This window comes from Homalodisca vitripennis, chromosome 2, assembly GCF_021130785.1.
Source record: "Homalodisca vitripennis isolate AUS2020 chromosome 2, UT_GWSS_2.1, whole genome shotgun sequence".
NCBI lineage: Eukaryota > Metazoa > Arthropoda > Insecta > Hemiptera > Cicadellidae > Homalodisca > Homalodisca vitripennis.
This window is the reverse complement of record NC_060208.1, coordinates 25,301,338-25,314,441: the sequence shown is the minus strand read 5'-3', so window position 1 is coordinate 25,314,441 and position 13,104 is coordinate 25,301,338. Positions and strand designations below refer to the sequence as shown.

The window sequence follows — 13,104 nt, the reverse complement described above, 5'->3', positions numbered from 1 at the left end:
CCAAATAGGTTTAATGTAATATTTATACATATATTTATATATAACGTGACATGTGCATTTACATATATACAACCAGTACAGGTTACGTCAAAATTAAACTTAATACTGTCTAATAATTAGCAGTTTTATGTAAAAACTGTAAAATTATTATTAATTTTAAAATAGTTAAAACCAAAATACAGTAACAAAATTTAAAGTATAATTAAAAATTAAAATATGTCAGTCTCTTAAAAGAATGTTCCCCTGTAGAAATTATTTATATTTCTTTTCAAACAATGTTTCCCTGTGTTCCTGCCGTAAACCGAGAGGATGCAAATTGATCAATTTGGCTCCAACCTCTCATCATGATTAATAATGGCAGTCAATTATTTTGTCATAAGTATTTTCAATGATATTCAAAAAGTGTTAATGAATGGTATACCAACACTAAAAGCACATTTTTGCATTAAAGCTGTGTTTGTGACTAAGAGTAGAAAGTTTCCCTGCTTATATGGATGAGGCATGTCTTATTTTAATCTACTTGCTTTGGATGAATTAGTCCGACATTACTGTAAAAACTTTATTACTTACATATAAAAATTTTCTAAGTCCTTTTGTTTCATCCTTAATTGGGTTTTTAAATTAATATTCTTCATAAATTACCGTTGTGGGTTCAGTTACTGTAGATACATTATGTAAATTATTATATACCTGATTGAGTGCGTATAAAATATCAATGCTATTAAATTATCATCTTAATTATATTATAAATGCGAAAGTGCCTTTTTTGTTGTTTTTTGTTTTCACCCGTAAATACATAACCGATTGTACTGAATCTTTGTATGGACAAGCCTTGGGTTCCTGAAATGAATATAGGCCTTTTATTATTTCCAAAATACCTTCGGGCAACGCCCCACTGGTCTTTAAAGTAGCGAAAATACCATTTTGGTCTCTGAAGTTGTGTAATATTATTTCAATGACCCTGTCAAATGTAATCAACTGTTCTGTGTAAACATTGTTTATTATTTCCTATTTGTTTACATTTATAGTGTGTACATTTTGAAAAGAGTAACCATAATGTTTTAAGCCGATTTAGATTTTAGTGATTAAGTAAATACTAACCTACCTTAGATAATATTATAAAACATAAGAAAGTCAGAATTTAATCAGAAGACTCCCTTTAAAACAATCCACAAGAACTATGCTTTGTGCAATTTCGCTCGACTTTTCTTTTGAACTAATAAACCATCTCCAGCTCTATATGTTTTAAAATATTTTAAAAACTCTAATATTAAGTTAAAGATTGATATAAACCCTATTTATTTAGGACTTTTGACAGAAGTAGGCTTTTCTGATCTGTGGTATATCACATATATATCTCGTATATTTTCTCAGTCAGGGAACAAATCAAATCAACTATGAAAAAAAAACATTCTAAGAACGAAGTAAATTACAATTACCGTAATTATGAATCTTTTGCAGTATTTTATTGATCGTGGCAAAAAGGTAAACTCAACATAGGCCTCGGAAACATAATTTACTCGAACCAGCGGTTGGCATACTCGTGCACGGCCTACTAAATTGCGTGCAAAGGAACGGGTAACTGCTAGCAGTGCAGATATAAGAGGCAATGTAATATAACTTTGACTATATATTTAAAGACTGTTATGAAACCCAAAGTAGTAGTCTTTTGGCAGAAGTAGGCTACTCAGGGCTGTGTATGTATACATATTTTCTTGCTTGAGAAAGAGACAAAATCAGCTATGGAACAAAAATACAAAGATCGGATTAGATTGCAATGACCACAAATATACACTTTTTAAACATATTTTCTTGGCCGTGGGAAGAAGGCAAACTTAATACTTCCGTCGTAAATATAATTAACACGACCCAGAAGTGATTATACAGATGCAACACCTAAGAAATTTCGTGCAAAGCCGCGAGTAACTGGTAGTATATTTTATACCCAGGTCGAACGCACCAAGATTTCGAAACAGGGAGGCTTCGCGTTAATACAAATTTTGTATTTGTATTTTGTAATGCATGGTGATCAAATATTCTGGCCCGGAGAATGACTCCAAATGGACCAATGTTTACCATTTTAAATTAGGTAAATACTTAGTATAAATGGAGTTTAAAACCAAATTTAATTACCCCCATTGAATGTTTCCAAAAATGACACACTTTTATGCAGACGAACACACACAAAACAGAAATCTGGTTTCGTCATCACCTGATGGGAAAGATTTCAATGAGCGCCCAGATATATAAACTTTATAGTGGCTGATTTAAATTTATTAATATGATTTAAGACTGCAACAATAGATTTAAAAGTTAATTATTTATTGTAAAAATTCCTTTTATGTCTTCTGTACACAAACAGAAACAAAGCTAGTTCAGGTTGTACTGCAGTGCGAAAAATGAACCCAATGCAAACAAATAAAAACGGCTTTTATTTTCAATGATGAAGAAGTAGGTCCTTCTGTTTTAAAGGAATTACCTTCGGAATATGCAAGCACTATTTACCACGTAAACAACAAATTGCATATTATTACACTGTTATCCATTTTAGAGATATGTTTCATTTTTCAACGCTCTTGGTAATCGTAAGGTTACAATCAATAAAATATTTTTATGTTACAGACAGACAAGCAGATGAGTTAATAATGTATGTATAAGACGTGCCATTCCCCATATATTCCAGATTTATTCAGTATTCCCAGCCTAAATATCACAGTAAAAACGCTCTTTACAGTTTAGTTCGTTATAAAAGTCTGATTGCAAATGTCAATCTTAGTATGACACCAATAAGTTAACTTCACCGTTATTTACCATTTTCAGTAAAGTCGTAGAATTACAAAGGATAGAGATCATATCAAATTTACAATCCTCTTGGTGACGTCTTTCGACACATATAGAACGTACACACAGGCTGAATAAAAACAAACAAAAAAAGGCCAATCGCATTTATAATATCATTAGGTATTAGTATATTTAGGTAAGTTGTATGAAACTTAATACCAGATACAATGGTTAATTTAATAAACTTTAAGATTTTAAAATATAATGGTTCCTTAACCCAACTTAAATAGAATCATGTTTCCTGTACAAATAAAGTGGGAATATAAGTACAATACAAAAATCAAATAAAAATTAGAGATATTTTTACGTTTGGAATTGCTTTTCCTAAAACCAAATTATGGGCAGTTGCTGTAAAACTTTGTACTGAACTTTTTAACTGACGGTGAAGATAGTCAGAAATGTAGTGGAAAAATATAAATTAACTTCAAAAAAGTTATAATTTTAAAGTACAAATTTCATCCTTAACAAGTTATTAGAATGATAAAAAATTTGTATTATGAAGAATTTGTATTATGAATAAGAGGTTAATAATAAAATATCATTATTAACACGATTCTTCATGTATATTTAGAATAAATATACATGCAGAATTAATGTTGTAAATGTAAACAGTTTTTGTCTCACTACCTCAATATGCGTGTTTTGCTTTATATTATTATCATAATATATCAGTTTTGTTTATGTTTATTATGTGTAAGAATATTTTAATTTTTTTAACAGATGATTGAAGAAAAATATTAGAAAAAGAAACAGATTTACAATCTAAGATTGCGGCTTTGGATAGAAAGGCAAAGAGAAAAAAGGCTTAGGCATTTCACAAATGTCTGAAAGGGTTTTTTCCTGTTTCTGATAGCTGTAAAGTTTAGAATCTTTAATAGATTGTAGAGAAGTTCAAGGAGAAATCCTTTCTCAATTTTCTTTCTTATTATTTATCTTTTGAACCAACTGAGTTTTTGTCCTTCTTATGCTAACAAAATTTGTAATTTTGTGGTTTCTTGACAGTCTTTCATTTAATTAATAATTTCCTCCTACCTTTCTAATTCGTGTTTACTTTTGGACTTAAACTACGGTTCCCGAAGTGAGAGAAATATAAATAAACTAATCATTAAATTATGAATGTTTGAGCTTAGTCATTATTCCCTAAAGAAGCCAAATACTCGTGAGGCTGAAAAATGTAATTTCTCTTTGTCTGTCCGTAAGATACCTCAAAAGACAAACTGACCTATGGACGATCTTAATTTCTATATGAGAAACACAAAGTTCGATAATGGTGTAAGTCACTCCGTGGGAGTTTGCTAAGGGTGTCTATAGATAACCATGATGGCAACACGAAAATAGTAAAACACAGATTTTTGAACAAACTTCGTATATTTATGGAGATTTTAACTTGTGGTATATTAACTTAGCTTTCACATTTTGCACCACATTTTATTGCTACAATAATGATTTCATGTTTTTGTCAACTTATACTTTACGATTTGTCTATCAACCTGTCAGCAAAACATCTCGAGAATAAAATGAGTATTTGTATTTATGTTGTAATGTCCAAATTGAAAATGTTTAAAAGCAGTAGACATGGTATTTATAAGGAAGGGCAAGTAATTCCAATCTGTGAGATATAAATCTTCAGAATAGAAGCCCTCTTTACTGAAACCTTGAATAGTGTTTACACATTGGTATGTCACTAATGCACAAGGTTTACCGTGTGTTTGGGAAGACTTGTTCTCTTGTGTGTAAACTTGTACCTCTTTGACACTGAATGACGCTTGTCACTTACCAATTGTCAGAGGTTGTGTCAGTCCGTCGAGTACTCCGTCATGGCAGCTGCTCAAATCTGTGGCATATTTCTTCTTCTGGTGGCTGTAAGTCTTGATAACTTTTATATTCTCAAAATCTATAGAATATATTATAAGTAAAGTTTAGCTTACATTATACACATAATATATTTCGTAATGGTAATTCTTATATCTACATACCTTGTAAAACAGTAGTTATATAATCATAGTGTCAGATTGTATAACTACACTATGAGTTTTAACAAGCACATTATTGTAACTTATTCTAAAGCTCCTTAAATGAAAGACGACTTATTTATATCTTTTACTATTTGGTAAAAATAAAACATACACCTCGATGATTTCCCTAGTCACTATCGTTATTAAATCCAAGAAAAAACCATTTACCACAAGTCTAAAATCCAGAAGAATTGAAGGCCTTATACGAGTACACCTTCTTAAAATGCAAATGATGAAATAGAACTGAGATAAAGGAATGGGCTATGACTGACAATGTGGATGTTCAATGAAGAGAAGAAAAAGGTAAAAGTAAATATGAAACTAAATTTAATTTCTAGTACTCATTTGTTTAAATAAATGAGGCTGGGTTCTCTCTTAGTGGCCTGATAGATTTATGTTCTTTGGTCATCTGCATATTTAATGCCCATTTTATTTTTAAAAGCATGTATCAAGTGGCTGTATTATTAATTTCGTTCCAAATCAATAATATCACTTGTTAAGTAAAGTTTTTAGTTCAATGTTTAAGCTAAGAAATGAATTATACGTATTTATGAATCAGTAAAAGTTATTAAATCAAAGTAGAAGTCCAATAATTATATAAAAAACTTGTAATGCTGTAAAATATGCGACAAAGTCAGTTTTAAGTAAGTGCCGTAGAATATTATAGGGGACGATATAAGACCTATAATATGTTACAGACCACTAAAAACCGAAAAACTAAAAATAGTAAATGTTTATTAAAAATTTTAAACTTATTGAAAACAGTTTTTATTTGCAATTGGGTTTCATTATTGTTAGTACATTTTTAGGAAGAATATTTGATAGTTATTACCACACAAAGAATGCAAGTTAACATCTTTGATTTCTGTTATAAAATCGTCTAAGCTAGTAAACCGTATATCTAAGGTAATCCAATAGAAAAAATATCAGGGATGAGGTCTAAGGAACATTGCCGAACGGTATTTTGCACAAGTCAATTATTTTAACACAGCTAAAGAAATAAAAGCAGGGAGGGCTCTAGCGCAATAACGGTTTTACCACATATCGAGATGTTCCATTCCTAAGTTACGGCAGTCTGTAACAAAATACAATAAAACTTGATAAATAAACGACAGTAAGTTATTATAATTCTTGAACCTTATATTTTTATAAATACTAATTATGCAAGTCTGCAAATAGCATTAAACATTCACTTAATCACTGTGCAAATATTACTCGAGCAGGATTCAATCAGACGAATTTTTAGTTAAATGTTTCATCATTATTCTTGACATATTGAAATCTAAATTTCTTTAATTGTTATAAATTCATCATTTTTTGTAGTTGAAATTGCACCTATTAAAAAACCCTTACTTAGAGGGTAGCTGCAGCTTGTTTCCTTCGATAAATTTGTGGGAACTACAAAAGAGACCGTTTCAATATTACAGTCTAAATATTTTTTTACTGCAAGCTTTTTTGATTTACGATTTAGTTTTCAACTCTCACCTATAAATTGTGTACTATTTACCCCTGTGAAATAGTTTTCGTGAAATATGAAGTATTAGGTGAGAATATGTTTTCACTGTTATCAGATAACCTATGCTGAAATCAAAAGTAACAATGAAATAATGATCAAATCATTATGATGACTAACAATGAATCAAGGATATCCGCGACCATTCTTACTTTTTCCCCTCAAGTGAATGCTCTAAAACAGATGCCTATATGGACAGATTTTACTCGGCTATCTTTTAATTTCAAAGAAATTCTTCAGCTAACCTTATTATAGCATGAATTGTTTGTTTAAGTTATGTTCCTGAATTGGTATTAATTTCAATAAGTTACCTATTTATATGTTTTAGTTATATATGAAGTAAATAATTATAGGGTAAAAATAGCACAAATAAAAAATAAGTTGACAAGAATTTAAAATGATGACTATATTTATTAAGGAATTCTTTTATTAGGCAAATATAAATATGGTACATTTTAATTAAGTATTTATTAAGGGAGATAGTGTTTTATTGTGTCATACATTATCAGTTTGTTTCGTAGGTTGCCTCGCCCACTGCCAAGATTAACTGTAATGACGGCAACTACTACATTCGTGCAGATCCGGAATCCTGCAGCCACTTTTACAAATGTGACAACGGGCGGCCTGTGAGGTTCACGTGTCCTAGTGGCCTCTTTTACAACCCCACTTCATACGTGTGTGACTGGCCGTACAACGTAAAATGTGAGAACAACGGGCAGAACAATGGCGGACAGAATTATAATGGTAATAATGGTCAATACAATGGTAATACTGGACAAGGACAATACAATGGTAATACTGGACAAGGACAATACAATGGCAACACTGGAGGTCAAAAGAATAACGGCAACAATGGCCAAGGACAGAAAAGTGGAAAGTATAAACAATACAATGGAAACAATGGAGGTCAACAGTATAACGGTAACAATGGCCAATACCAAGATAGTGGGAACAATGAAGAACACAATGGGAACAATGGGCAAGGTCAATACAATGGTAATAATGGAGGTCAAAAGTATAATGGAAATGGTGGACAAGGTCAAAATACTGGAAACAATGGACAGTACAATGGGAACAATGGGCAAGGACAGTACAATGGGAACTCTGGACAAGGACAATACAATGGTAACAATGGAGGTCAAAAGTATAACGGAAACAATGGACAAGGCCAGAATTCTGGAAACAATGGGCAGTACAATGATGATAACGGACAAGATCAGAACAACGGGGGAAATCAAAACGAACACGATGACAGTATCTTCTACCCTGTGCAGAAACCACCAACCAACCCCCAAGACACTAGTGTAGGACCGTCAGTGCAGGACCCTCCTGGACCACTGGACCGACCCCGGCCTACTTATGACCAGTTGTTCTCCGGAAATCAACATCCTTACCAGCCTTACCTGAACCAAAGTAATGACAATGACATCTGAAAATAAATATTCAGTTTAAGGAAAATAAGTTAATCCTAATAAAAAGTATGTGTGTACTATAATTAGCAGATATTCTATTTTAATTCAAACACTTCTATTTATACCACCTACACTTTCTCCATTAAATATCAAAGCGTGATGTTCAGTTTAAACAGAATACGAAACTTGATTAAGTACCAGTCACAAAGAAGAGTGCTTAATTAAATATCGCCTTTGTTGGGCGCGCACTGAGCAAGGTAGTGTCTTTCCGCTTTATACAGAACCGCAACTGAAGATACAGTTTTAACTTTACCTGCTATATCACTTTTCCTGAGAATATTCGCAATTAAATCACTGGCATTTGTAATTTGCTTGTAATGTACATGGCAAAGATTCATTAGAATTATTCATTGTTTCGGCGTATCGTACTTTTTAGTACGACCATTCAACTTCAAACCATTTAAGTCAAGCTTAATTATTTCATAGACTGCTATCTTTCTTGAGTATCGTCATACCATATGGAGTGTTATTTTAATATGCAAGGTTTTGAGTGGTGACTGCTATCTTTCTTGAGTATCGTCATACCATATGGAGTGTTATTTTAATATGCAAAGTTTTGAGTGGTGCCTGCTATCTTTCTTGAGTATCGTCATACCATATGGAATGTTATTTTAATATGCAACGTTTTGAGTGGTACAAACGGATGTATCTTATACCAAGGTATCGTACACTACGGTAACACTTGATAGTTTTGAATAATTCTCATCTTATTCATTGAAACTATTTAAGGTATGTACTTTATCTTTACTGAATATGAAGAAGGACGTAATCTCGATAATGGACCATATAATGTTTAACTCATGTCTCATCATAGCCAAACAACTTATGTATACAAAGACGGTATATGTTCTGAAATATATTGTATTATTAGAAATAATATTAAATAAGGCTAAGAATTTGCGTTAAGATAATATCCATCAGCCTTAGTCATTAAATAATAACAATGTTACTTGTGTCTCATATTTTGAATTATTGTAATCTAAACACTCATTGTTACATGAAATGTATACACTGATGTTATGACTGGTACATAACGTGAATTGGATAGACGCTTAAACAAAATCAATAATAGGCTATGCGTTAGTGAAGTTTTGCTGGAACAATTTCATTATGGTTTTGAGTGTCTGAGTGTTCGCTCGAAATTTCTAAAATGAACTAACCTACAGAAATTTTGCTTTAAGCTACATTTCTATACAAGCCACACTTGGTGATGTCGCTCGATGATGGTGCATGTCCCTATAAGGTGAAATTCTTCTCATAGTTTTGAAAATACACGTTAAAAAATATTGTGCAACTGAAAATCGACCGTATTTTACTTTATCGTAAGATATAAATAACTTTTAATAGTTAAATGTAAATTAATCAATGTTCCTAATATAGCAGGAGAGCAGGAATCGGGTACAAAACCTGTGCCAAAAGTACATGGAGCAAGAAACAGAATTCACAAAACAAGAGGTGGATAGAGGAACAATGAAAAATATCGGTTGAAAAAGGAATCAGTAATGGATTTTATTAAATCTTTCAAACCTTTAAAAACACAATATTGCAGGTTAAAAATAATTGTTCGATTATACTTCCCTATCGAACTCAGCATTACTAAAATGTGGAAAATGTGTGGGAAAATAAGGCTATCAATAATGAAGAACTAAGACTAAAATTTGAGTTTTTTCAAAAGGTGTTCACTAAACATTTTCATATAGGATTAAACGAACCGTACGTTAACAAGTAAATGTTCTATGTGGACAAGACTTGAAAACAAAAACAAATGCTGAGGATAATAAAATCAAAAGCGAACATTTTGAATTGTAGCTCACAAAGCTTGTGCTTACACATTTTATGAACTCTTAATGCAAGAGAATAGTAATGACCTCGTACTTAGTTGTGAGTGCCAAAAACATTCCAATGCCCAAAAAACCTGACAAAGCAACATATTAAAATATACAAGGAACCTCCTAGTTCAGTAAAAAAAAACACACATTTTGTTACGTATGGACTAAGGATGCATATCCGAAGGCATCAAACCAAATAGTGTCAGCAGTGCATCATATGCAAAACTCACAACTTGCTGGTGTCGCCACAGTCAAACTGTTTTCAGGAGGCCGTTGTAACCAAAATAAGAATACTGCCACGATTGCGATTATTTCTCAATGGTTGTTTACGGAAGCTCCTGGAAAGTAAAAAGGGTGATGCTTTATTTTCCGATGATAGGAAATTCCTTTATTCGACCCAGTGCTTGGTATATTAGAAAAATACTTTAAATCAACTAGTGTATAGTTTTAAATTCTGATGATGGTAAGAAATGTATGTAAAAATATTGTGCAACTAACCATCTCGAACAACAATATCACGTACATGATTAGAAGCAAATTATTGAGGCAACACATAAGAAGATAACTACAAAACAGCACTTTCAATTTCAGAAAGGCAAAAAATCGTGACTTCAATATCTAAGGATAAGAAGAGTGCTTTAGTTAAAGACGAACCTTATTATGTTTTTGAGGTAGGTCAATTGAAATACTTTGCTGGTAATAACTGGTAAAAAAGTGAGAAAGTACAGGTGCCAAAAGGCAATGAAGAAAAACTAGCCAAGAAAAAAGATATTCTCTCATTGCTACTGCTTCACTTTGGATAATTGTAGAGTTAACACACTAGTTTGAATAACTTTAGATAATTGCTTACTTCAAGTGAACAGAATTAAAAACTCGTTTACAATGAGGACGATGATTGCGAAGTACTACAAGGTTTAAAACTGCCAGCATAAGATGAAGTTCTTCAATAAAGTTTGATTAGCTATTTTTGTCATTGTATTTTAAAGAATTAAGTAATGCTTTGTGAACTATCTTTTGTTTAATACTAAAACTGAGTCTTTTATTAAGTTCTTTCTTAAAGCGTTAAAACTATACATTTTTAGCTCCAGGCTATAAATTTATTAATACAATTTTTTAATGAATTTTTAATTGTACCCAGTCTTTTCAGTTTTTAACTGTTTTTGCAGTTTTTTTATAAATAATTGTAAATAATTTGAGATGGATATGACTAGTTTTTATGTTGGTCAAATCTAATATAAAAAGAGCTCATACTAAGGGAAAGATAATTACTTTGATTATACACAACACAGCGGAATAAAAAAAAATACAAACACGATAAACATTACTTATAAACTATTTACGGATATAATGTAATTTTTAAATCTATATTTACTGGTTTATGATGGGTCATATCTTGATACATTCAGCTTTAATATATTTTTTGGAGTAACTGGCGAGTAAATATCTCTCGTACATACGGAACCAGAAGCTCGTAAAGATTTAAGGATATGAGAATCTCCACCCTCTGGGAACTCTTAGTCAATATCCTGTTTGTCTACTTGGCTGTTTGAAGTCATGTATTCCTGAGACATCGATGGTGGCTTTAATATAAACTGGATTTGCCTATTGGGTTTCCATATCTCATACAAAGATATAAACCGTATTTGCATTATTAAAATTTTCCAATATATAACATAATTTTTGTACATACAAGATGATTAATGTACATGAGTTGAGGTATTAAAACTTTTCAAAGAACTTGATAAGAATATTAATAGTGCGTGACAAAGTATCTCATCAGGTACTTTTTTCTTTAGATATATTTAATGAGTTAATTCGTTATAAAAGAAAGAAACGTATAATTTTCGATGTAGCAATTATGAAACCTGATTACCATGTTACTATAATTCTTTACCTCATCTTTAAAAGGTGACATAGCAGCGTGTCCTTTTCCTAGATAAAGTTAATAAGTTATAAAACTACTAGGGCATAAAGCCGTTGTGACTTTTTACCGTAATTCTTTACCTTGGCACTCAAATCTAGCTGCCCTCGATGTCACAAAATGCCTCGATTTCCTAGCAAATTAAAACAGGGTACACCCACTACAATAATAGTTCAGTAAAGGTAAAATTACCAGTCAATTAAGTACATAAAATAAAATAAATAAAAGCATATTATCGTCAATCTTATCTTGTAATTAATCCTAATGAAAGAGAACTGTGTGGAAAACCATACAAATTGCAGCAGTTAATTCCTGAAATGTTTTTTTTATTTTTTTCATTCTGTTAGGAACGAATCATACAAAACGAAATGTTTCACTTTTTAAAACGATAAGACGAGCTATAATAATCTTTTTAAAACAAAAAAATATTTCAAATAAAAAATAAACTTTTTGGAACTTTTTTAATACAATATTTAAACAAGTACTCATCTATATGTTTTAGTTTCCTTATACATAACATTTACCTACAGTATATCAAAATATATTTTTAATTTACATGTTAAAATTCATATGAGTTCGTCAAAGAGAGTTATTAGATTCCCATGAATGTTTTTAGACGCTTTAGAGGTAACGACATAAAGAAAGAGCACAGCTAATTAAAGTGTTCAATCTCAGGAATGACTGGTACAACTGAAGTATAATTAACAATTTTTCAGCTAAAGTGGTTACAGGGGAATATGTTCTCATAATCTGTTTCCTCTCTGTAAATGTTTATCTCTGGGATTTTCACCACTCTGTCTTCTCTGAAACATATAATTAAAAGGAAGAATCCAAAAAGTATTCCCTAAAAGTAAGGGTTTTTCACTCTTCAATTACCAATTCTACTGTAAACCAGACTGAGGTTCTAAAGTTTATTTAAAATTAAAGTAATTTTGTCCTCATATGATTATAAAGTACAATATAATAATCTATACTAAAATCAAAGTATCCAAAATTCCTTTAATGTAACATTTTCCTCGTACATAAGAAAATACAGTTTAAAATATTTATCAACTAGAACCCGACAATATTTAACTTATACTAGAAAAAATATAAATTAAACATTTTGTGGAATAATATAAATTAAGATGTTTGTGTAAAACCTCCAAAACATTTCAAAATATAAAAAAGTCACAGCACATGCAAAAATAACTACTGTGATTACATAAAACAAAATAGGAGTGGCAAAAACACTATACACATACGTATATAAACTATATACGTATTAATAATATATTTTTTTCATTTATTTTTACCGGTTGATAGTAGGCTATATTTAGCTTTAGTAGTTACATTTAGCTTTAGTACATGTTTTGGAGCAATTCAGGAATAAATATGCCCAGTAGGTACGGAAATAGAAGCTCCTAAAGCTTTAAGGATATGGGAACCTCCTGGGAACAGTCTCTGAGAACTCTCAGACAATATCCTGTTTGACTACTTGGCTGTTTGAAGCTATGTATTCCTGAGACATCGA

The 13,104-nt window shown here is 31.2% G+C and overlaps 1 protein-coding gene across 1 annotated transcript; it reads left to right on the top strand.

The window, feature by feature from the left end:
* The first annotated feature begins 4,577 nt into the window (after window positions 1–4,577).
* Window positions 4,578–7,864, top strand: LOC124353710 (N66 matrix protein-like). Its single transcript, XM_046803680.1, has 2 exons — window positions 4,578–4,703; window positions 6,891–7,864. Exons 1-2 carry the CDS (start codon window positions 4,659–4,661, stop codon window positions 7,800–7,802), a joined length of 957 nt encoding a protein of 318 aa, XP_046659636.1. The 5' UTR covers window positions 4,578–4,658; the 3' UTR covers window positions 7,803–7,864.
* The last annotated feature ends 5,240 nt before the right edge of the window (window positions 7,865–13,104 follow it).